This window comes from Athene noctua, chromosome 4, assembly GCF_965140245.1.
Source record: "Athene noctua chromosome 4, bAthNoc1.hap1.1, whole genome shotgun sequence".
In the NCBI taxonomy this organism is placed as follows: Eukaryota; Metazoa; Chordata; class Aves; order Strigiformes; family Strigidae; genus Athene; species Athene noctua.
Genome location: NC_134040.1, coordinates 3063774 through 3087011, shown reverse-complemented (window position 1 = coordinate 3087011; position 23238 = coordinate 3063774). Strand labels below are relative to the sequence as shown.

Below are 23238 nucleotides of genomic sequence, written 5' to 3'. Positions count from 1 at the left end.
ATAGCTACAGCAGAAATACAGTGCAATAATTAGATAATTATAGTTAATAACTCATCACTGCTTTCCCACCACTTTCTTCTCCCTCTTCAGAGTAACAAAAGGAAGAAACAAGGAAAGTTTTGCACAAGACACCTTCAGGCTGTAAGCTTATTTTTCAAATCATGTCTTGTCATGGAAGCTAGTATTACTCACATGGATGCATTTAAAGCTTTGGCACACTGTCTACAGAAAGGCTGAACCTACCCTTTTCAGTTTCATGTATATAATCACAGCATCTGTATCATGACCTCTAGAAATGCTTTGTTATTAAGTCAATGCTCCCCAAAGCCTTCCACAGAGCCACATCACATGCCATGGTAGAAACTTCCACCCTCCACCCTTCCTAGAGTAGGATGTACGTGTCCTTATTGACGCTATGCTACCTATGGCATCCAAAGTGGAGAAAACTGCTCACAAGTCCTCTTGGCTGATCAGTACAGAAGATCATTTTACTATATAAACTCATTTTCTTCTTTTTGCAAGCTGCTCTGTACACGCCAAGTGTAGAGGTGACAGTAGCACATGCAGCACAGACGTTATTCAGTGCACTTATTCCACAGAACAGAGCCCTGATATGCAACAGCTTCCATTTTACCTAAGGACCACACCTTTCTTTTGGAAGAGATTAGAAAGAAGAGTGGGGGGTTCAATGTTGTTTGTTTTTTTTAAAAAAATCATCTATTTCCAAGGCAGAATACATTTTTCCAGCCATAAGCAGAGGGTAGGAACTGCTAGTAGAAGAAAAGCTATTGTGACAATAGTCCTAGCAAACTGGCTGTGAAGGCTAAAATATGTGCACGTACTCCCCGAGCCTTTAGGCATCTATCCAACATACCCTAGTAATTTCTCTGGGAATTAATATATTTCTTGACAACTTGACTTAGAAACTGCATACGCATAAACCAACAGACAGCAGTCAAATCACATTGCTTTGGTTGGCTCAGTGACTCAGGTTCTGGCCTTCCCCCGTGAAGGAAACATGCTTGACTTTGAGACAATTTCAAAACTCAGTTTTGGTCAAGGGGAAGCTGGGGTGAAGCCACCATGTCTCGTAAATCCCAGGTGACAGAGTTCTTACTGTCTTAAGGGCCTGTTCCAATGTTTAACAGTGTTGACAATTAATCACCATCTGAATTAATTGTCAGACAAAGTAATCAGTGTCTAAATAGTGCCAGAATTTCTGTCTTCAATTTTCAGTTACAACGTCTAGATGTTTTCATCAAAGGACCTAAGAAATCCTTTGGTACAAGTTCCCAGACTTTGGCAGGCAAAATAGTCCATGAACCAGTTTGCTTGTCCCTTTCAGAAGTTCTTCTCATTAACATTTCTCAGTAATTAGCATTTTCTGGCTCATTTTTTTTCCACCATTCTTAGCTTGTTAACACCAGATTTCAATAGTATCCAAGAACTTAATGCCCTGTAGAGACTGTGGTCACCTCTGCTCAGGCTACTGCTTGCTCATTTGCAAAGAGGAGTAGCCCAACACCGAGACTGAGATCCCACAGGCAAGGATGGATGGAGAGGGCATCCCCATTTTGACTTACAAAGACACATTCTGAACTGCTATTCTTCCCAACACCGAGAACAGTTACAAGTTTTGAGCAGCCAGTGGATTCTGCTAGTCTAACCCAAGTACTTACATGATACAGAGCCAGGACTGCTGATACTGTACCCCTGTGACTGTTGCTGTGACCCCTTGAATTGTGTCTGATAAGAGGTGAACTAGGAAAAGAAGAGAGGGGAAACGTTACAGGCTGTCCACGTTTGGTTTGCAACTGCAAGTAACATTTCCTTTCAAATGGAAGCCGAGTACTAATACCAAGCGTACTTATTTATCTGCACAGTGGATTTATGCAAGCATGGGGACGACAACAGAGAAAGATGGAAACGTTTGTCCTGATGCTTTTCATTTCTGTCCTGAAACTATTCACAGCTTGGAAAGGCAGCTGTTTTCTCCTCCCAACATCAACCTACTGCGACATCGGGTTATTAGATTAGCATTATTCAACACACACAGACAGACAGGACTGGAAGAGGCATTGCCTTCTGGATCCCCTGCCCTTTCTCCCCGTCTTCCTAATTACTGTTCTCATATTTTATGGCACTGCTTAATTTTTCTTTATTGGCAGAAAGCCTAAATTAAAGAGATTATAAATGCAAAGCTCTAAGACAGGTAGCAAGAAGTAACCAAAGCATGAACATGCTTACTACATGCTCAGGACTTGACATATCTGTTAAACAAATTCACTCAGGCTGTGACAGTTACATTTGAGGTGCGATGTACATGTTTGTATATTCATTCCTGTTGACTCTGAAACATCATGGGTGCCTACAGAGAAACAATGCTTAGTTAAGCTTTTTTACATCTTGGGCTAAAAAGTAGCGTTTTAGACTATGCTATGACATTTGCTGACAGCTTAAGGTGACACATGAGCCAACAACGTTGGCTAGGGACGTCCTAGTTGAGTTTCTGGAGGAAAACAAAGTGGTTCTCGTCCTTTCCAGTGGGCTGGGAACAACACAAAGGCTCAGCCCTCCCCAACCAATTGCTCATTCAAACCAGGGAAAATTCTCCAGCCTGTGTGAATTCAGATAGAGAATCACAAGGCAAAGGAGCCATTTCTGAAGAGACACCAGCAAGTGTCTCTTTGCCGAAGAACACTGGACACTTGTCTGAGGACAAGCAGGTCTAAGGGGTCCAAACAGACAAGACACTCCAGTGCTGTAGACTTCTCACCCCAGAGAACACCGCTACGTGTCATCTTAATGAAACAGGGGCATGACTCCCCCAAAACATAAAAGCCCTAGAGACATGAGACCCTTCAGTCTGAGTGACATGGAAAAATAACCCCCCCAGTGTCACATGCAGCATGCAAGTCTGGGGACCATGCGGTAGTGAGTGTTCAACACATCACCAATGGAAAGGACAATAACGCTAACACGCAGGCAAAAGCAAATTAAGAGTTGATTACCATTCCCTTCTCGTGGGGTCCCTGAATCTGTGAATAAAGTGCTCATGATTTTTTCAAAGTTGCAGCTTGGCTCCATGTTCTCAGGATCTTCAGCAAAGTGTTTCAGCATCTCTCTAAGAACATCGTCCAAGGAGGTGGCTGTTTCATCAAGGATGATGCTGGCTCTGGCCAAGAACCCATCCAGGTCTCGGTGGGCTCTGACTTCCTCCTCAAAATTCTTTAACTTCAGGTACTGCGTTAAGAAGAGGTCAGAGCATTAGACAGCTATACACCACACCTAACAGCAAAGGCCTAGGATCTGTGTAGCTCGCTGGCAGTTTTGTTGAGGTTACTGCCACCCAACCACTGATTCTGGAATCACTTTGGCCATTCAGATCACATTATAGAAGGAAAGCAGTTTTATGCATTATGCATTAACACATTAAAGGTTTGCATTTTCAAGACTTATCCTAACAGAGTAACCACAGGTGAATGCCTGAGCACCATTTATACCCTGACATAGAAAGCAAATTTTAAAAAATCTGGATTTTTTTTGCCTAGAATTAAGCACATAAGTTAGCCTAAAAGCAAAAATGCTTAAGGTAGCATTTAAAATCCTCTTTGGGTTTAAATAATTCAAGAAGTTTGCAGAAACATTACTTGGAAGAAATGGGCTTTAGCAGCATGAAAAATTACCAGTATGCATCTCAGTGCAACCTAACCCAGTTCTTCGCAAACCGGGAACCATCTCCCTCCAGTGCTCCCAGTTAGGAAGTCTGAAGGGATAGATGGGGAATGCCATCAGCCCATCACCTTTTTTGACCCTTCCTAAATTTCTGTTATTCCCACTCCTAAGGAATTTTTCTTCCTTTGTGCATAACACTTAGCTTTGAACCAATGAAAGAGACAGACAGAGGCTGAGACTCTCTCAATCTCTGCTGGTTCCCTCTGCTGTCCCAGACTTGACAGCCTTGAGATGGAAGAAACAGCCGTGCTCTATTACAGAACCTCAACTCCTCTCTGTATCTGTCAGCTGTGAAGTTTGTTAACTGAGTGATCAAACTACAAATACACCTTTCCCCTTTCACAGCCCTTGGAAATCCACACAGAGTTCGCACACACGGTACTGTTCAAGAACGACTGACAGTCCTGTCTTCTCCTTCAACAGCTTAAGATTGAGTGAGAAAATGGGAACTGCACTTTGATATATGAATCTTCCTTCCGACGGGAAACCAGCCAGGCTTGAATTTATGACGTTGAGAACCAGATTGTCAAGATACATTTAAACATTCAGTTTCCCTTAAGCTCAGGAAGAATCAAGGTTTGGATTGCTTGTACAAATCTGACACCAAGTTGCCTCCACAACCAGGACCTTGGCACGTTCTCCCCCAAGTTACAGGGCCATCCCGGAGCCTGACTCACAGATCCCTTCCTCTCACACATACCCTCTCTACCTTTTCCATTTATAGCCTAGACACAGGGGAAAAAGATGCTAACATCTCACTAATTACTGTAATTATCACAGCAACTATCAAGTTGTCAGTATACATCCATTGCAATTAGCACTGTTTTACTTTGCATCAATCACTTACACAGCATCCCTGAGAGGGAGGATTCTCTGAAGGATTCCAGCTCCCACCCCCAAGGCTTTGTTACCATCTGCTCTTGGGAGAGGAGAGAGTGACACAGCTCTGGTATAACTCCACCTAAGAGAGACCATAACTGCAAGCAGCCGAGTCAGTCTGAAATTATCACTGCATGAGAGTGGGTTAAAACACCTATCACTAACACTGGTGTTCATGGGGTCACCACATGACCAGCAACCATCTCCCAAAGGTCACTCATTTCGGTTTGTCCGGCACACAGAGTCCATCCTAGGCTGTAGGTTCAAAGAGGCCGAATGACCTAGACAAGATTTAACAAGGTGGATGACAGAGAAGGTACCCATGGAGATATGAGGAAGCTTAAGAGCATCAGGAGTGCCACAGTGCCAAGGAGCTTTCAAAAAGCAAGAGTGGCTTTGTGTCACCAATTTCTTCCATGCATGAGAGAAGCCACCAGAAGCAGAAAAATGGAAGGAGAAAGTTGAGGAATAGCTCAGAGACAGGAGAAATGAATCAAAGGTGTTCAGAAGAGGGCTATTATCTGCCCTCATCATCTCAGTCAACACTGATCCTCCAGTGACCCATGCATGACAGCATCATTTGCTTGTTGTGGCAAGATGGCACCGTCAGCAGCTTACTGCAAGTCATAAAGATTCATCTCCAGCTCTGCCACAGGTTTCAGGCAATGCTTTGGGTAAGTAATTTTCCATGCCTCCATCCCGTTTTATTCCCTTGCTCCTGGTCCTTTATAGGAAATTGGAGCAATACCCATCCTTATTATCACTCCCATAACATTGGGGAAAATATGCACATTAAACATCGCAAGGCAACTAGCCTCCATGAAAAGATATAAATACATCACTCCCCGAGACAAATCAAAATCAAATTAGTGGAAGCACTGGCACAGCAACACCTCAGAGATAGCTCAAACAGAACTGTTCCAGTCGGGACACCCAGTGGCTTCAGGAGAGATTGATGATTGCTCCTTCACAAATATTTTTAGCTAGATAGTCAAGTCACACCAGGATACTTGATTCTGGAAACTTGATCCTGGAAACTGCTTAGCAAGAAACCCAAGACAGATACCCAATAGCCATTTTAATAGCATTGAGTACCCTTGATTGCAGAGCTGCACATTGCAACGTGGTCAGAACAAAGGCTGTTGTGCCAAAGAAGAGGGAACATGTTGAAACAGCCTCCCCCAACTTCAGGCAGGTCTCTCAGCCAAAGTTGCACACATTATCTGTGCAGAAAAGAACTACCAACACTCATCAAGAAGGCCCAAAAGGCAAGTTCTCTGCTGGGTGGCTGCTCTGGAGAACACCTCCACTTACAGACACTGCAAGAACCTTACAACCTTACATGAAGGGGTATCCAAAAAGCATGCTGTCCTGAGCAGAGCTCTACCTGTGCTGTTGCCACAGTCACTGGGGCTAATTCCCCCAGAAATACACTGTGATGGTGATTAAATTGTTCCAACTATGTCAAGGAGTTTTTTCTTATTTATGCCTACAAAGTGTAGTGCCAGGTAGCAACTTGCCTGAGACACAAATTGGCCTTCCAGCACTCCTGAGGGGGCACAGGAACCACAGGCTACCACCAGAGATGGGAACAACCTAGCAGGAAAACATCTCCAGACAAAGCTTCTGTCCTGACCACTCCTCTTCTTGGGATTCCCCCCTCCCAGACACTTGGAGCCATCTTCTCCATGACTCAGGTCCACATTTCCTTTGTATCTGAAGCACAAAACTTCCACTTGTCCTCCCTGGGGGCAAAAACTGGCAATAGTAACTCTTCAAGCCCTACACAAGCATGCTAGCTCTCTTGTATTTGTTGCTCAACAGCACACTAAAATGCTTAAGCTTGAACTATAGGCCAGAAAAGCAGGAATCCTATAGCTCTGAAAAGGAAAAATAAAATAGAAGAGACATTTATGTGTTAGCAGTCTCCAACTATTTCTTATCAGAGGCAGATCCTGCATTTAGGCTTAGAACTTGAAGTGATTAAGTTCTTAGGTTACTTTCAGTCAAGTGTATACAACTCAGAGAACCTTGGCACTAGTATTAGACAAGACAAATTATTGACAAAGACATTTCCATGAGAGCACAGGATAGCTTATTTTTTAACTTTTATGACTTAATATCAAGCAACATTTAGGGTTTTTTTTTGTGGTGGTGGGTTGTGTTGTGTTTGTGTTTTGTTGGGTTTTTTTGGTGCGTGGAGGTTTGGGTTTTTTTTTGTTTTTTTGTTTTGTTTTTTTTTTAAACTTGGGGGAAAGGTTTCTTCTACTAAAGCTATTATACATTTTCCTCCCCCTACTAATTCAGCCTGCTGAAATACCTTTTCAGGGTTTAAGCTGTTTTAAAGGCCTCACAGAATTCAAGAGCTCTCTGAGATTCCCTAAAAAGCCCCCAAGGCTTTGGTACAGAGATTTAAGAACCCAAGTTACAACCTTCAACGAAGCCTGCAATATCTGATCTACCAGGATCAGCAACACTACAAGTTTTCACACAGCCAGCCAGCCCCTCCAACCGGCAGACAAGACAAGAGTCAAGACAGCTCAAAGCACCGCGAGCCACGTCTCACAGCCCCAAAGACCAAGACTTCATCATGTGGTATTAAATATCAACCCATTTCCTCTCTGCATACTTTCTGTGTACTTGTGTAGTCAGAGGTTTGTAATAACACAGCCTGTAGGAGGGTTTTTCTGCATTTTCAGCTTGGTATTGAGTTGTGGTCTCGAGAGCGAGAGTAAACTAAGCGTTGTTTCCTAATTGTCCTCCTAGACTGCACGTTTCCAGGGAATCCACTCCTGCTGAACCTCAAGAAGGCAGCTCTGATTAGCTGGAATAAACAGGAAACCAAGTCACAGCAATGCCCATTGGGTGTTTCTGCTTTCAGCTCGAGAGGAGCTCAGCAGCCTGAATCTCTATGGTGCATGCTTGGATCCCTCTGCAGGCAGCTGCAGAAGAGAAAGTGATGAATTAACATGTCAAGGAATTGTCTGGGACAAAAAGCAGCAGAACAATCAGAAGTACAGAGAAATTGTTTGGAGAACAAGCAGCATATGGCTTTTTAGGTTTAAAGACAGAGGAATTCAAGGGAAGAGGCATTAATATGCCTTCTGCTTAGACAGCAAACACACATCTCCCCACCCCCACAGAGTGTTTCAAGATCTTTTTCTGTGCTTTTGGATCGTGAGAAAAAACCCCAAACTGATCACACAGCATCCCTACTTACCTTCCTTGATGTGTGCAGTAACACGCAGCCAGCACTTTCACTTTCAGCTGAAAAGAGGAAAAAAAGATAAAATCAGGTAAGCGTTACTATCGCAGATAGCTGACAGGCAGCAGGAACCAAGCAGAAGGCTCAGAACAAGGTGAAGTATCACTTTTGGCAGAGGATGATCTCTAGAGAAAAGCAGAAATTCAATTTTTACAACATTTCCCATTTTGGAAATGTGAACCAAGTGCAGAAGCAGCCTTTGGCATTATCTGATCAGCTTTTTTTTTTTTTCCCCCCCAGATTCCTTATGTATTTTCACTCTTCACTTCTCCCCACACCCCCTGCCTCCCCCCCAAAAAATATCTAACTCCTAATCCTTTAGGTAATCATTTAATCCAATGTTGTTTGATAGATTGAGGCTAAGATTGCATGAGTCATACTCGTTTGGAAGCCATTCTTGTCCTCGTTAAGAGTCAACAATAGCACCCAGGCACTTCCAAGGGAGCAGGCTGAGAGATCACACACAGTGACTTGAAGATGAGCACATTAATGTCCTGTCAACTCATCACACTGCCTCCATAAATCTCAGTGTAAAGCAACAGAGCTCTTGGGAAAGAAAACTGCTGTTTAGAGACTATTAAATGTCACTTAATATGCAGCTAAGATACAGGGATGGGGTACCCGGGAATTTCCCAGTTCAAACTTCCAAGCACCAACATTGACATTTTCTTTCAGTATCTATGAAGCAATTTTTGGAGTATTAGCTAAACAAATAAAACCCGGTTGTTTTTGCCACAAGCCCATTCCATACTGCTTGCATTCAAGGCAGCTTCTCTGTAGCATCACTAGTACCACAGGTACTGTTTCTGCACCCTTCTCCTTAAGTCTTCATCTTCACACTCTCCAAAAAACCCACAAGACTGAACCACGTGAACAGTTTTCATTTAAATGAGTGTAGAGACAGCATGGAAAAAACCCACTAGACACCAAAAACTTTTCCAGAGGCCAAGCTGTGGAAAAGTACAGAGATGTAACACAGAGTTACAGCTGTTCAGATGAGGTTTTTGCTTCCTTTACAGATCTCAACGTCCAAATCCTAACCTGCACGAACCACCCCAGCCCCATTTCACAGGCTGACCACACGCACAGGCACCTTCAAAGCCCAGTCCTACTACTCTCCAAAAAATAAGCTGACCGAGGATGCAATTCGCACAAACACACCAGAACTCCAAAGAAGCGATTATTTTTTTGCACACAGAAAGTTGATTTAACCAAAACCATCCCTGATCAAACAGGAATTCGAGTCATGTCTACAGTGGGGTTAAAAGGCTGCAACTCAGACTGGGAACAGAGTTGCCTGCGGTAGAGAAGAGGAAAAGGATTGCCTTCATCTCCCACTGAACAAAATAAGAGCGTTCAAAGGCTTTGGTTACATCACCCAACTTCTCCCAAAGTTCACCTGGATGCTGCACATGTGATTAAAAGCATTCACTTAACTAGACAAGTCTGCTGGTGCAACAGCCCCAATTATTACTGCTTTTGACACATCTTTTGGAAAACACAAGCTGTTTCATCTATAAAATGCTATTTATTATTAAAAAGCAAGCACCCAAGTAAACCAGAAACATCAAGCATTTTCCCCAGGCTCTCACATTTGTAGTTCTCCAACGTTCACTTACTCAATTTACAGTCTAATTACACATGCAAAAGTATGCTGGAAGATCTGGAAGCCATAAATATTCATTGAGAAGAAAACATGTTTTGGTTTTTCTGCTCTTGCAAGAAATAGTTCTAGAGAGACAAAAAATACCCACAACCCCAAACAATAGCAAGCACGTGTTAAAAAAAAAAAAAGATATATCTGCACATCTGCAGTTTGTCCTTACGGATGTATGCAAACGCAACAGAAATTCATGTTGTCCTATCACGCAGCAACGCTTTGTTTCTCTTATCAGTTTCAAGTGTGTATCAATCTTCTCTGCTGACAGCTCTCTTAGGTACTCAGCTCAGAGGAGCACCGAGTGCTGCTTTATCAACACAAGCAAAAACATCTAATTACATCTGTTGGACCAGAATCTTTCTAACTTCTCAGAAAAGCTGCTGTGGGTACAGAGGTGATGCTTCAGAAGGCCCAGAGCCTCATTCATCACGTCATCCAAGCAACACACCATTCAGACTGGATCCAGGGAAAGAAGATAGCTGGATGTGGCCATCCAAGTTCTGGGCTGTTGTCTTAAAGGCCCACTGAACCGCTATAACATTACTTAGAGATAGCAGCAAATCCACCGGAACATGAAAAATCAGGGGAAAAATTGTGTTCCCAAGTGCTCTTCCACCTGGTTTATAAACCACCCATTTACTTACTACGAAGAAATCCACGAGGCAATGTGGGATAAAACACTGCATGAGGTCGCCCATGACACATCCATCGGGAGATAGCTTTGCTAAAGCCCAGAACCAGCCACCACCAGCCTGCCACCCATTTTCAGAATCCCAGAATCATTCCGGTTGGAAAAGCCCCTCGGGATCACCGAGTCCAACCCTCAGCCCAACTCTACAAAGTTCTCCCCTACCCCACATCCCCCACAGCTCATCCCAACAGCCCTTAAACACCCCCAGGGATGGGGACTCCCCCCTCCCTAGGCAGACTATTCCACTCTCTAACCATTCTTTCTCTCAATTTTTTTTTCCTCCTGTACAGTCTGAACTTCTCCTGTTTCTCCTCCTTCAAGGCACTACCACTGTTTCTCTGTAGTTATGGGGGAGATGAAAGGATACAACACCCCTGACCCTTGCATCTCCATGGAGGAGCCCTTCCTGGGGACAAAATGGATACAGAAAACCGTGGATTCACCCTCTACTGACAGGGAAGAAGCTATCCGTCAATGAATTATATCCCGCTACCAGGAATAAGAATTAGATTTCACACCTGAATATCAGGATTAAGCATACTTAAACGGAAGAAGAGGTCACGTAAAATTTTCATTTCTATTTTTGTGGACCTCCTTTCTGGGCAAAGCAGACTACAAAAGTTTATTTTCAGTGAGCTAGCTAGCTACAGGCATTATTGTCTCTATCCTCACATGTAGACAGTTAAAGGAGAGCTGCCAGGGGTGGTTGACCTTATCTGTTAGGCTGAGCTCCAGGTTCTGCCCAGGGGAAAACCAAGGCAGTCGGCAACACATCTCCAACATCCCCTGGCAGCCACATCAAGGCGACACGCATATCCCCAATTTTTAGGATGCACGCACACACGCACGCAGCATCACCGACTACAGGCGACTCGCTGGGAGTTCGCTTCAGTTTTAGCGACACTGATGAATTACCAACATTAGAGTTACACTTGTTGCCTCGTGTCAGCACATTCAGAGCCCTGCCACAGCACTGTGGCATGCCTCCATTTTTTTTTTTTTATTTCCCACCATTTGCAGAAGAACAGGACCCATCCAGCTTCGACATGAATAAGGAGATTTAATGCTTGGAAGCAAGAAATGCAGCAGAAAATTTATTTGTTATACTCCAAAGCCATTTCATCCCAGCTGCCCTTTACATAACATCCCTGACAACCACCCAGAGAAATGAGATCCCCTACTTGCTTCCCCTCTGCCCCATTTAGATAATGGCATCTATGCAAAGACAACCCTGAAAACGAACCCATGAAAGTCATATGCCAAAGTTTAAGGCTTTTCACCTTCTGCCTTAAGAGATCTTCTTTCACTTAAGATCCCTTTTCCATCCCTTCCCTTGTACAGGTCCCCAGTGCTGCCCTTAACATCCGAGAACCAAAAGCCTTTGGAGCAAGGACACCACTGGATGTCCACAGCATCTTAAGATCACATTATTCTTTGGGATAAAGGAGGGGAAATTGGAGATCAGGAACCTTTTGGCTGTGCAGGTGTCAGTGCATGTTATTTTAGATCTATACGCACTCCCCAGCGCATCTGCATGGTAAACAGGTAAATCAGAGCAGAATACTAACATTAAAATTTCCATGGTTTTCTCAGAAAATTATCAAGGATCTGGTGTAAGTGCAAGCATTTAAGGTTTGGGGTTCTTTTATTGTAAAAAAAGCATTTTATCTGAGCTTTCTTCAGCGGTCTGAGCAAATCTAAGTCTCAACCACTTGTGCTGAACCACACTGCAAGCAGCAAAAATTGTTCTGCTTTTAGATTCTGTTGCCTTAAAAAAAAAAAATAAAACCACATCAGCACATGGCATGACAAGAGCTTGTTCAGAGCAATGCCAATATCTCTAACTCATCACTGGCAGTGAGGGATTGCACAAGCAGGATCTCAAGGGGATCCTTTGCTTTGATGTCCTGCCACGGCTGTGCTGAGTCTGGACTCATCGCCATCAGACTTGGGGAATTTTGGTTAAATACTGCTAGATAAATAATTGTGCCCCAACTATCCCACATTCCCACAACAGGGCGGTGGGTTGAGCTGCGCCAGAAAGGATGAATCCAGCTGATTTTAGGCTGCTTAAACCAACGCCCAGATTAAAGGCAGGTGGGAGTAAGGAACTAGCTTCAAGTTTCTGCAATAGGTTTTGTCATTAAGTTTGGGGCAGGGGAAAAACGTGCATTTTTTCCATGCCAACTAGGGGGACAGGCCACTCAAAGTCCCAGGGGAAGCTGCTCCAAAGCAAACCCAAGGTGAAGCACCTAAAAGGGAGAATATGATACCTTTGTACAGAACCACCCACACTACCCAACACCCTCCCCCCCTCCCCGCACATCCCTTGGCTTCGTCAGCACTGCTTTGAATCAGGAAATTTGGAGAGAGGCCGTCTCCCCCTACCCCCCCGCCCCAACGCTCCACACAATCGGTGTATCCACTTTCCATTAGATTATAGGAAGCTTCGGGAGCCCAACATCCCACGCTGACATCAAACTGCTAAAACAGGGAGTTATCAGATGGAACGCGTGGGTCAGCATTGTGCCTCGAGACATAAAAAGGACCTTGGTATTAATGTGAGGAAATGTGACTATTGTGTGCAGAATGATACCCATTCAGGCCCAGACCACTTGTCTCTGGACGCTACTCTCTCTGGAATATCCTTGGCGCCAGCATCTAACATTTCTCCTCATCCCCTTAAAGAAAAAAAGTCACCTCAGCAGGGGCTGGGCCATGAGTTAGAGCACCGTGTTTTGCTCGGAGCAGCAGCGGTGGGTGTGCACGTGCGTGCCTCTGGAGCAGATTACAGGAAACTGTTGATTCTCCCTATCTAGGAATGATCAATTGTCCAGAGGGCGGAACAGGCTTTAATTTTTCATGAAGCGTAAATCGTGTTCCGTTATTTCCCCCCCACACCCCAACAAAGCCACATCCTGCTTTCCGATTGGCTTTTCGCTGCCATCAGGATTTTGCCTTCTTCCCCCTCCGAAAAAAAGAAAAAGCCAACCCTGCTTCAGGCACCTCTCTGCAGCTAAACCCACCAGTATGAGCATCAGCTGTTAAGTAGCAATGCATATTGTAAAAATGGAGCAGCTCCAGCTCCACAAATCCCCGATAAATTGTGCCCAAGTTTAGGAAAAAAAAAATCCTGTGCAAACCCCTCTATTGCAATCTGCGGAAAGGAGGAGAAGGTGAATTGTCTGAAATATCCAAGCTGCAAAAAAATGAGATCCAAACAATGAAAATATTTGCCTGGCTGATTTAATGGAGCTGCCAAGTAGATAAGGACACTGTGACCGACAGCAAGGCTGTGGCCTCGCAAACTTCCCAGACCTACTGCCACAAGTGAGGCTTGCCTTGCCTGTCAAGCACACTTTAAGGCTCATCCTAAACTAAATTGCCATACTCATTTGCAGGGATTTATTTCCGAGTGCCCTGCAAATAAAGCAGCAAGTGGTTGAATCCCCTAGTTTGATGTTTCTGCAACAGGCTGAAGGGATGTGGGTACGTACGCCTGCAGCCCAGGCTCCAGAGGGATTTATGGAAAATCCCAAATATAAAATACATAGACAGTCAAATTCACATCCAGAGAGCACTAAGACAGAAGGATCCATCCACTTCTAGCTCGGTGAGAGAATAGGAAAGCAGTTGTAAAGCCACGTATGAGCCTGCAAGCTGGTGGAGGGCTAACCTGGTAGCTATGAAATAAGCAGGGCTTATCGCACAACGGTCTGGAGAAGAAAGATGTCCCCCCCAACTGCACACCAAACACACTGATGCTCTTCATCCTCTCCGGCACAATTCCCATGAAACAGAGCATCAAGCTGGATTTTCCACTTGGAGCACAGGAGAGGCAACATCACTGCTCCTGTGCTGGAGCCTCCCTCTCTCCACCTCAGGCAAAGGGGTGGAGGAAAAGGGACTTCATGTGGGACAAGAACGCAGTACTGACTTGTGAAAAAACACATGCAGCAGGGCACAGACCTAACACTTTACTTGTACATATGTACTCTGACTTCAGAGCAACCCTCAGTCTCTAAAAACCATCCTGATCTTCCCCCCAAAATGCAGAACCCAGGTCCAAAAGCATCCGACTTCACATAAAGACCCACCTTCATGCTGGATCTACTAACATTTGCTGAAAGCAGACTTGCCACCAAAACCTAAGCTGGAAGGATGAGAGGCAGAAGAGAATAAAAAAAGCCTTTTATCAGCTACTGCAAGGAAGCAATAAAACACCAGGAGAAAGGACCCAAGTGTCACGACTGAGCAGCATTTTAGCGCCTAGGCATCTGCACTGATTTGGGCTCAATATTTCATGCAAGAGCAGCCAGTATTAATTAAAAATGAGATAGGCCATACCTTAAACCCTCAATTTCTTCAGGCTATCCTGCTTTATATGTATATCTGTGCACACAGCCCAGCATTTTATGACAATGGTTAATTGTTGGAATTTTATGGGCCATGCTATGTTTTGTTGGCTCAATGTTGAATCGCACACAACGATCTTTTTAAAACAGAATTATAGTAAAGTGCATCCAATTATGCTTATAGCAAGCTGTACATCCATCATATGGAGATTAACAGCTTGACAGGATGATGGCAGAGCTGTCACCACGTCTGTAATTCCACTTACGTTGCCTGCCAGCACCCAGACGCTGGGGTATTAACTCGTCCCCTCCCCAGATGGGATTTTTGGATCTTTTATCCTTACACTGAGGTGAGCAGCAACCTCACAGCAGCTCACCAGAAAAGGTCTCCAGCAGGATGGAATCTGGACACCACATTCAGTCAAGAGACCAAATGGTGACGACCAAAACACACACACAGAGGCTCACAGATATCACAAAGCAGCTATTCATCTGATTTCAAGTCAACTTAGAGGTTCTTCCTGCTGGAGACTGAGAAAATCTATTTTATGCAGCAAGAGCATCTGACACCGGGGAGCAAGTCAACACAGGCAGCACCAAAGAGCCCTCTTTGCAGAAGATGGCCCATGCTCAGTCTCTCTCCGGTCGGGCAGCAACTGCCCAAGCCCCAGCAAGTGTTGCAATGGGTAGCATGACACAAGAGGGCAATATCGAGCCCTCTGGCACAAGGAAGACAGCCTTTCAGCTCAACGAAGGTTTCAACCACCTTGGAGAAAGCAAGATAATGAGACAGAGACAGAAAGATGTCATTCCCACAGGTGCCTCTCCTCTGTGTTTAAACAGGACTAGAGGACCCTGTAGGATCACGGTGCACTAGCTCCCTTGGGGGTTGGAAATGAGGTGTTTGGGGGAATCTTGCATTGCCTGCACAAAACCTGCTTTCCCCCCCTATCTTGTCAGCTTTGCTTGCTGGAGACAAGCACTGCAAGTGCTCAGCTCCACAGTTTTGTTCCAGGAACGGAAAGCCCAAGTGTAAAACAAAACTCCCAGAGAGCGGCAGCAATGCAAAGGCATTTCTGAAGTGTGTCCCCTTGCAGAGTTGAACAAGGAACGGTACACCCCCAGCCATACCTCGGCCATGGCATAGTTAAACTTCATTTTCTAGAAAGAACTTAGGAAGCTTGTGAATAGGGCGGCTTTTTGAGCAGGTCAGCCTACGTTCATTAGAAGAGCTTGAAGGGACTCATCTCAGTCCCTTTCATGCACCTGAGAAGTCAGCTTTCCAGGAGGATCAGCTACACGCTCTGCAGCCAGAGACTGATTTAGCAAGCATAAAATCCACGCTGGAAGATGCTTCAGTAATACCACCTCTGAGAAAGAGCTGACAGTCTAGATGACTCAAACACCTGGAGTCTGAGGAATCCTATGCTTGACAGCCAAAGCCCAGGTTCTTTATCTAGACTACTTCCATGTTATCATGGGAAAAAAAGAAAAAAATCAAATCTCACACCTGTCCTTGTTGGAAGTCTGGACTTCTGTTCTTCCCAAAGCCCATTTTTAAAACCTCTGTCCTTGCACTTGAAAGGGGACTCCAGCATATCATAAGTCCATTTTTCCTTAAAAATTCTAAACATCTCAGCTGAAGGATATAACTAATACCATCACAAACATCAATGCTTGAGGGAAATAAAGAAGCCTTTTTTGTCCTGTTTTGAATGGAAAACACTTATAAAAAGTCCAGGAGAACACACAAGGAAAGTCAGCTTCTTCAGACACAGAAGAATGCACAGCACTTGCATTCCTCATCCCCGAACAATGCACCCCACGGCATTAAGCCCAGACTTGTCATAGCACAGTACAGCTCCCCTTAAATCTTTCAATTAAGATGGTATTTGTAAAATTGCAGGCTTGAAAATTGCTAGATATTACTCTTATGTTGAAGTCACCGCTCTAATTCAAAAAGTAAGACTTCAAGGTAGTCAGGCAGAGGTCTGGGCCATGACTGTTCTGCATCACTGTTTCCGATAATTCCTCGGTACAGAACAACTGGGACTTGCTTGTATTCTGAAAGTAGCTTAAAGCAAACTTAAAGGACTCTCTGATACTGTGACACCAACAATAATCCAGAGCCCTTGCATTTAGTCTCCAAAATAGTGCTCACACAAGCAGGTTCCAGGATGCCTCCACCCGCTGGGATGAAACCCAGGCTGCTGCCATGTCCCAGGCTGCATTTTCCTAGGCAGGCAGCATGAAAGCCAGGTTTTGCTAGCCCTCCTCCTTCACCATTTAGCATGTGCATTACAGAGGATTTTAAAATGGTGTGCTAGAGGCAAAAGCAGCCTCTAGAGCAATCTAGGGAATTTACTCCTCCATAGCAAGCATGTGAGGTATCTTCACAATTTGTGTTTAACAGGCTGTTTAGAAGTCCCCTCCACCTTGCTCCCCATATGGGGCAAGGTTTCTAAAGCGTGCCAGCTTGGAAGGGAGTACTCAAAGAACACAGTTTTGGGGCAGACATGACCATCTGCAACATGACTGCACAACCACCATCTTCGTGGCCGCTTGGCCCATACGAGCCAAGCCACCACTCCAAGCTGACACCGTGAGTCCCTGAGGCTGGAAGCCTCAGGGGTGCGTTTTGCTGGGGGGTTCACCCTCAGCACCACAGGCACCACTGCTGGCAAACACCATCCTCCTCCCCTGCGTGAAGCTGCCTTGAAGCTGACAGAGATCCTGCTAAAGCATATTTGGGGGAACTCAGAGCTTGGGCCCTCACCTGGAGCAGGTGGTTTGTATTTATAAACAGAACACAAGACACAATAGCACTTCCCTGTACCAGACACAGCTGCATGCACTGGGGGCCTGATCTCCATCAGAGGTGTCTAACAGGCTGGTTGTCTCCTCATTTTAGCTACCTGCCCCAATACAGCAGGTGTATGGATTGCTTGCCTCTATCCAGAATGATTAAACCCAAAAGGCACATGTCCAGCCCCAGAAGTCCCTCTACACTCTTTCTTCCCTTACCCAGCTCCTGTGGAGAGCAGCAACTGACCGACCCAGGTGATCCACAGCTCCAACTCACCTCCATCATCTCCATTAAAACACGATCAAAAAACCCCTTCAAAACCTCTGGCAAGCCACAGAGCCATGACTGAATTATCTACAGCAACTACATGCACCAAAAATCATGATTTCTCACTCAAAATGGCTCTCCTTCAGTGACCAGGCCACGGGAGGGAGAGCAACAACAAGGCCCCAGGCCCTAAACGTGAGGACTTATAAAAAAAATAAAGTGAGGGGACGTGAAAAAGGAGTCAGGACACTTCACATGGATGGCTGAACACCTGCTCAGCAGCCAGACTTTTATTAGATTTTCTAAAAATCGCTCCAAAATTCCCCGGTGAGCAACGACCGCGCCTCGCAGCCCCGTTTCGGGGTTGGGGTGACACTCACCGGTGGCGTTCGGCGGCACCTCCAAGTTGACGTTGACAAAGAAGCGGATGCTGTCCCCTGAGACGATGGAGGAGTTCACGGCATCGAAGAGCTCCTCGCCCCCTGTCTCCTCCTTGGCCTCGCAGCCATCGTCCGTGTCGCACTTGAGGTACCCTGCCAACGAGACGGGGAGGGCGGTTAGCGGGGCCGTGGGCTGCGCCGGGGCCCAGAGCCGCCGGGGCACAAGCATACCCACCGATCATGGCCGCTGAGGGCTTCAGCGAGGCCTCAGCAGCACCCGGGGCCTTGCGAGGGGCTTCTCTTATGCCCTTGTCTGGTGAGGGCTGAAAATTATAAGCAATCTGCTCCGGCACATTTCAGGTTGGCCTCAGGTGTGTGTCCAAAGGGCCACTGCAGAGCCCGGCCAGGCAACACCACGGGCTTCACACGCTGGCCTGCTTGCCAAAGTCAATGGCGTGAGCGGTAAATCCAAGGGGATACACTTTGCTCCTCTCAGGTCAAAAAAACCAAAAACCCAAATAAAAACCTGGACTGTAAGCAATAAAAACACAAACCAGCGACCCAGAAGCAAGAGCTGCACCACAGCTCCAGCCCATCCTAAAGCCAACGCGCTCATCAGCTCAAGTCACCAGCAGCGCAGCCGTTTCACTTGCGATTCAGCAATTTGAAACTGAGGGGATGAAAAAAAAAAAAAAAGGTTTCCAAGGAGACACCCGATACAGATAGACAGACCCGCAGCTCCCCAGGGGCAGAGGGGCAGGTCACAGGAGGTGGCAGCACCGAGAAAGCGAGACAAGTTTCTTAATTACAGCGGACAAGTCCTTAGCCTTTTGCAATGCTTCTAATTAGAGTTTAACCTAGCCTCACTCAACAGCAAGCTGGTTCACTGCAACGTTTTATTACGAAGCAGCTGGAGGACTCTTGTGGCATGCTCGTGTATCATGTTTAATTAGGAGAATTAGGGACATTATAGAATGTCAATTTTTATATTACCAGGATTATTCAGCAGCTTCTACCCATCTTCTGACAAGTCTTTTATGCCTAATTTGAAGCAGGAGGGATATATTTCATTAGCTTGCTTTAGGCACTACAGCAAAATGAAAAGCGTGAGCTTCAAGGCGGACACTTGAATGGAAACTAAAATATTGATGACTTTTTTTAAAGCCTCATATAAGCAAACGTAGAGGCAGCAGCAGCTGAAAGCAGCGCGCACGGTCTCAGAGGGATCTCGAGCTGACAGCTCACCACCGCAAAACACCAGCCCCGAGCAGGGAGGCCACAAACAGGAACTCGGCGACGCAGGACAGCGGCTGCAGCGCTTCCTGCCACGAGCAACGCGCCGACGGGCACTCGGCGTCTCCCCAGGAGGGCTCAGAGGGTGCAGGGCCTTCAAGCCTTCAGGTGACTTCTGAACTGCTTATCCAAGGTGCGGGAAACCCGACAAAAGAATCAGATTAATCCCTCTCCTGGATCTCTGCCTCCTCCATCTACCTGTGTGATGGGACTGATTCACATTTATTCCTATCACAACTGCTCTGAAGGTTTCAAAAAGCAGCTGAGGCGCTGCTGTCCCCAGCCAGCCAGCAAAATGCACCAAGGGTGCCGTCCTCTGCTGCCGGTGAAGCTTAGGCAGCTGTTTTCATCTCTGCACAAATATTAACTTGTCCAAAGACAAACAGAAGAAAAGTGAGGTGAGGAAAGTATAGGAAACACCTGAACACAACACCCTAAGTATCACAGCTCTGTGGACACCACCAGGTATGAAACATCTCCGCAAGGGCTAGCCCAGATTGAGGGGCAGCCAGTGGCCCGGAGGGATAACGACAGCCAGACAGGGTGCCCGCTGGCATCAGAAGTACTACAAAGCCCCACGCAAGCATCTCAATCCCAAACAAAACGCTAAACTTGGGGGTTGGTTCCTCCAAAATGCATGATGGACATCATAACCTCTCCTCAGCAAAGCAGAGCACTCACCAGTGCTGACAGCCCCACCCCAGTGCCAGGAGAGCTTGGGCAGCCCTGCAAAGCAAAAAATCAGCCTGGGGTAGCCTGAAATCCATGAGATCCTGGCTTTTCCATCTGTGTCATATCCGTTGTTACAATAATTTGTGCTTCTCCATCCTTCCCACTCAGTGGGTCAGAGGAGAGGCACGCAGGGGCAAAATGGTTTCAGGACACAGCCCAGAACACGGTGGAGTTTTTCCCCACTATCCTAATGCAGTTAAGACACAGATGGGTAAATGGGTAAGAGTATTTATTCACCTTCCAAGCCCACGGAAGCTGGCTTGGTAAGAGCACAGCAGCAGCGGGCCCTGAAAGCAGAGAGGGCTGGAGACAGGAGAGAAGCAGCACAGGAGCTGGAAGAAGGGCAAGGGTGGAGTAGGATCAGAGGGTTGGGCAGAGGTCAGCAAGGACTCTGGCAAGGGAAGCATCCTCTGTTCCTCCCTCTTTAGGGGAGGAAAGAGCAGAACAAAAGGCAGCCGAGCCTCGCGTCCCTTGGGCAAGGGACGGACAAAACACTCAGTTTGCAAATAATCCCAAACCTGGGCTGTACAGGAACTGCACTCCCAGGCAGGTGTCTGCTTTGTCACTAAACCACCTCAAGGCTTCACTCCTGCTTTGAATCCTTCAGCCCATTAGTCTGCCAGACATTTTAAAACATGAGCACCTTACGCCTGTCAAATGCAGGGTCACCTTGAGGTGAGATGATGAGCTGCGTGCATGGCAGATGTACCTTCCCTTCCCTCTAAGCATGGCTCAATAGCTGCCTCCAGCCCTGGCAGCTGTTTTCCACCCCATCGCCTGATGCTCAGAGTGCCACCCCTGCTGCTTGAAGGGCAGCAGATGCCACAAGCAACAACAGAAGCTGTTCAGCTCCTCTGAAAGTCTGATGGGTGTTTTGCAGAAGTTCAGAGCAGGATCCAATACGGACGTTGCACAGTTTGTGTAAATATCAGTCAGGTTTTCATATGGGAGCACAGTCCCAGTAACACATTATAGCCTGTGCTCTAGCAGTTGTTTCAGTGAGGTGGAGGGCGGAGTTAGACACCTTTGCATACCACCTCAGATTAGCTGGGAAGAGTTTAAGATGTCTAAAGCGGTGCTCCCCCCATCTCTGTCACTGCAGATGGCCACCTTCATACGAAGGCAGCATTTGCTGAAGTGCCATGAGCTACATGGCAGGGTGAGTCAGACCTCTGAGCAGAGGAAGTGCCACTTCAGCCTGAAATACGGTCTAAAAGCACTAGAGGAAAGAGATTTTGCTGAGTAGGAGGCCAGAGTCAGGAACTGAGTTAAGGCTGGCTGAGAAGATCAGGGCAGCCCTCCTGCACCTTGAAGAACACTTCGCGGTCAGGACGATCCCCCTCGGTCCACCCTGCAGAACTCATTTTGCAGCAACAAGAAATGGAAGAGTGTGAAAAGTGCACGAGGCCAGAGACAGTGAGCACCATCCATCAGTACTGCGGGAACAAAATCCACTCCTCACCCTGTGCAGCCAGAAGTAGCAGATGCCTTCACCCTAATAAGTCTTGCTGTATCTCAGCACATCATGTGCATTTTGTGCAGGTGCTGGGAAAAAGAAAAAATTTGCAGTTCCTCTAGCCATTCCCCTCTAAAGCGTCACCTGTTCCCCTGCACCTCATGCCTGGTCCAGGTCTGCCTTGCTCCAGTACCTCAATATCCATCCCCAGCCTTCTTTCCTTACTCCCATAATCTTCTCGGATCCACTTCAGCTCCCCAGTCCTGCTGCTATCAACCCTCTCACAACTCTGAGAAGGCGCCTGCCCTGCAGCTAGTTTGCTTTTGAGCTGAGTTTTAAGAGCCTGGGGCTCTGTCAGGAAAAGCAGTGAACTGAGCCGCAGCAATCAGAGATGGCATTACCTCTCTTACCACCGCTTCACCTTGGGTAATAAAACCAGCAGAGTAGTAGTTAGCTGGAAGCACAACTCCAGCTACATCATCTATGTTCCCTAGAAAAGCTTACTTGCTCTGTGGGAGCAGTACTCACAGCCCAAGGGCTGAAGACTTCTCTGAAAAAGCCAAAATCTTAATCAAACTCAGTTTCCTGGGAGAAAAGTAGTTCTATTACTAAAAACATCAGCTCACATCCCAAGTTATGAGACTTCCACCAGACGCAGCCCCAGCATAACCTCTCTGTGTGCCTCTGAGAAGACAAAGCCAGTCAAGGTATTTTAATCAGCATCTGCAAGCATGCACACTAACCAGGAGATCAGGAGAGCAAATGCACCTACCCACACTTCCCTACACACTCAGTTTAGCATGGCAAGCCCGAGAAGACATCAAAGAAAGAGATTTTTGGTGGAGATGAGGCATTTTTTTCTTTTGGCATTACTCAGACGTTACACAGTTCAGGGCACGTGCATGCCACGTTTTTGTTTAGGCAGATATATTGCTGCCACTGGTTTATCAGGAGTTACGTGGATAAGATGAAGGTACATATTCACATAGCTAGATGAGCAGGGCAAAACAGGGAAGCTAAAAATTAAAGCTCGTCAAGCCATCAACCTCTGCTAATTCTCTGCAAAACTTGCTGGCTTTACTTCTGAAGGACCATATATGCCAAGTTAACACTCTGAATACTCAATGCAGTTTTCTGGAAACTACTGATTTTTATTTATTTATTTATTTTTACTGTTAACTTCCAAGGTAGTCTACACTACAAGTCAGGAAAAGCATTCTCATTCATTGCCCCTGTTTGCACAGCAACACCTGTTCCCTCAACCAAATCCAAGCCCCAGCTTCCAGAGTCATGTGAGGGCATCTCCTCTTCTTCAGAAGCGGTAGTTCCCTTCTCCCACTAAGTCTCTTCCAAAAGCCAAAAAGCTAAAGTTAGATTAAAAGAGTTCTTTTGAGCCCATATGATCATCAATCCAGCACTATCAGCTAGCCATGTTAAAAGCCATTTCAGATTTCTCAAATGAGTTTTTAGGCAGCAAATCTGTTTTCATGGCTTTGCAAAACAGCACTTGTGGTCACCTTGCCAGAGCACAGGAGCAGCAGTATGTACTGTGCTCCTGCTGGATTCAGCCACCTCATACATCCTACCCTGGGAAAAGCAAAGGCTTTCCTCCTAACATCACTGCTTTAGATATTTTTGTCACTGATCCTGATCCATTCAGGACTGAAATCCAGCAGTTGGCCCCACTCTCTGTGTTTCAAGCCATAAACCTCACACAGC

At 46.0% G+C, this 23238-nt stretch overlaps 1 protein-coding gene across 2 annotated transcripts in view; it reads right to left on the bottom strand.

Annotated features, from left to right (window-relative positions):
- SLC4A11 (solute carrier family 4 member 11) overlaps positions 1 to 23238 on the bottom strand; it is a 93796-nt gene that overhangs the window by 50978 nt on the left and 19580 nt on the right. Inside the window, exons 3-7 of one of the 2 annotated variants that reach the window (XM_074904264.1) lie at positions 18039 to 18191; positions 7835 to 7881; positions 3012 to 3243; positions 2306 to 2368; positions 1680 to 1761 (exon numbers count right to left, since the gene is read on the bottom strand). In XM_074904264.1, the coding sequence (XP_074760365.1) occupies positions 1680 to 1761; positions 2306 to 2368; positions 3012 to 3243; positions 7835 to 7881; positions 18039 to 18191 (577 nt within the window). The remainder of the gene's footprint in view (positions 1 to 1679; positions 1762 to 2305; positions 2369 to 3011; positions 3244 to 7834; positions 7882 to 18038; positions 18192 to 23238) is intronic. The other variant, XM_074904265.1, reaches the window with a different exon arrangement.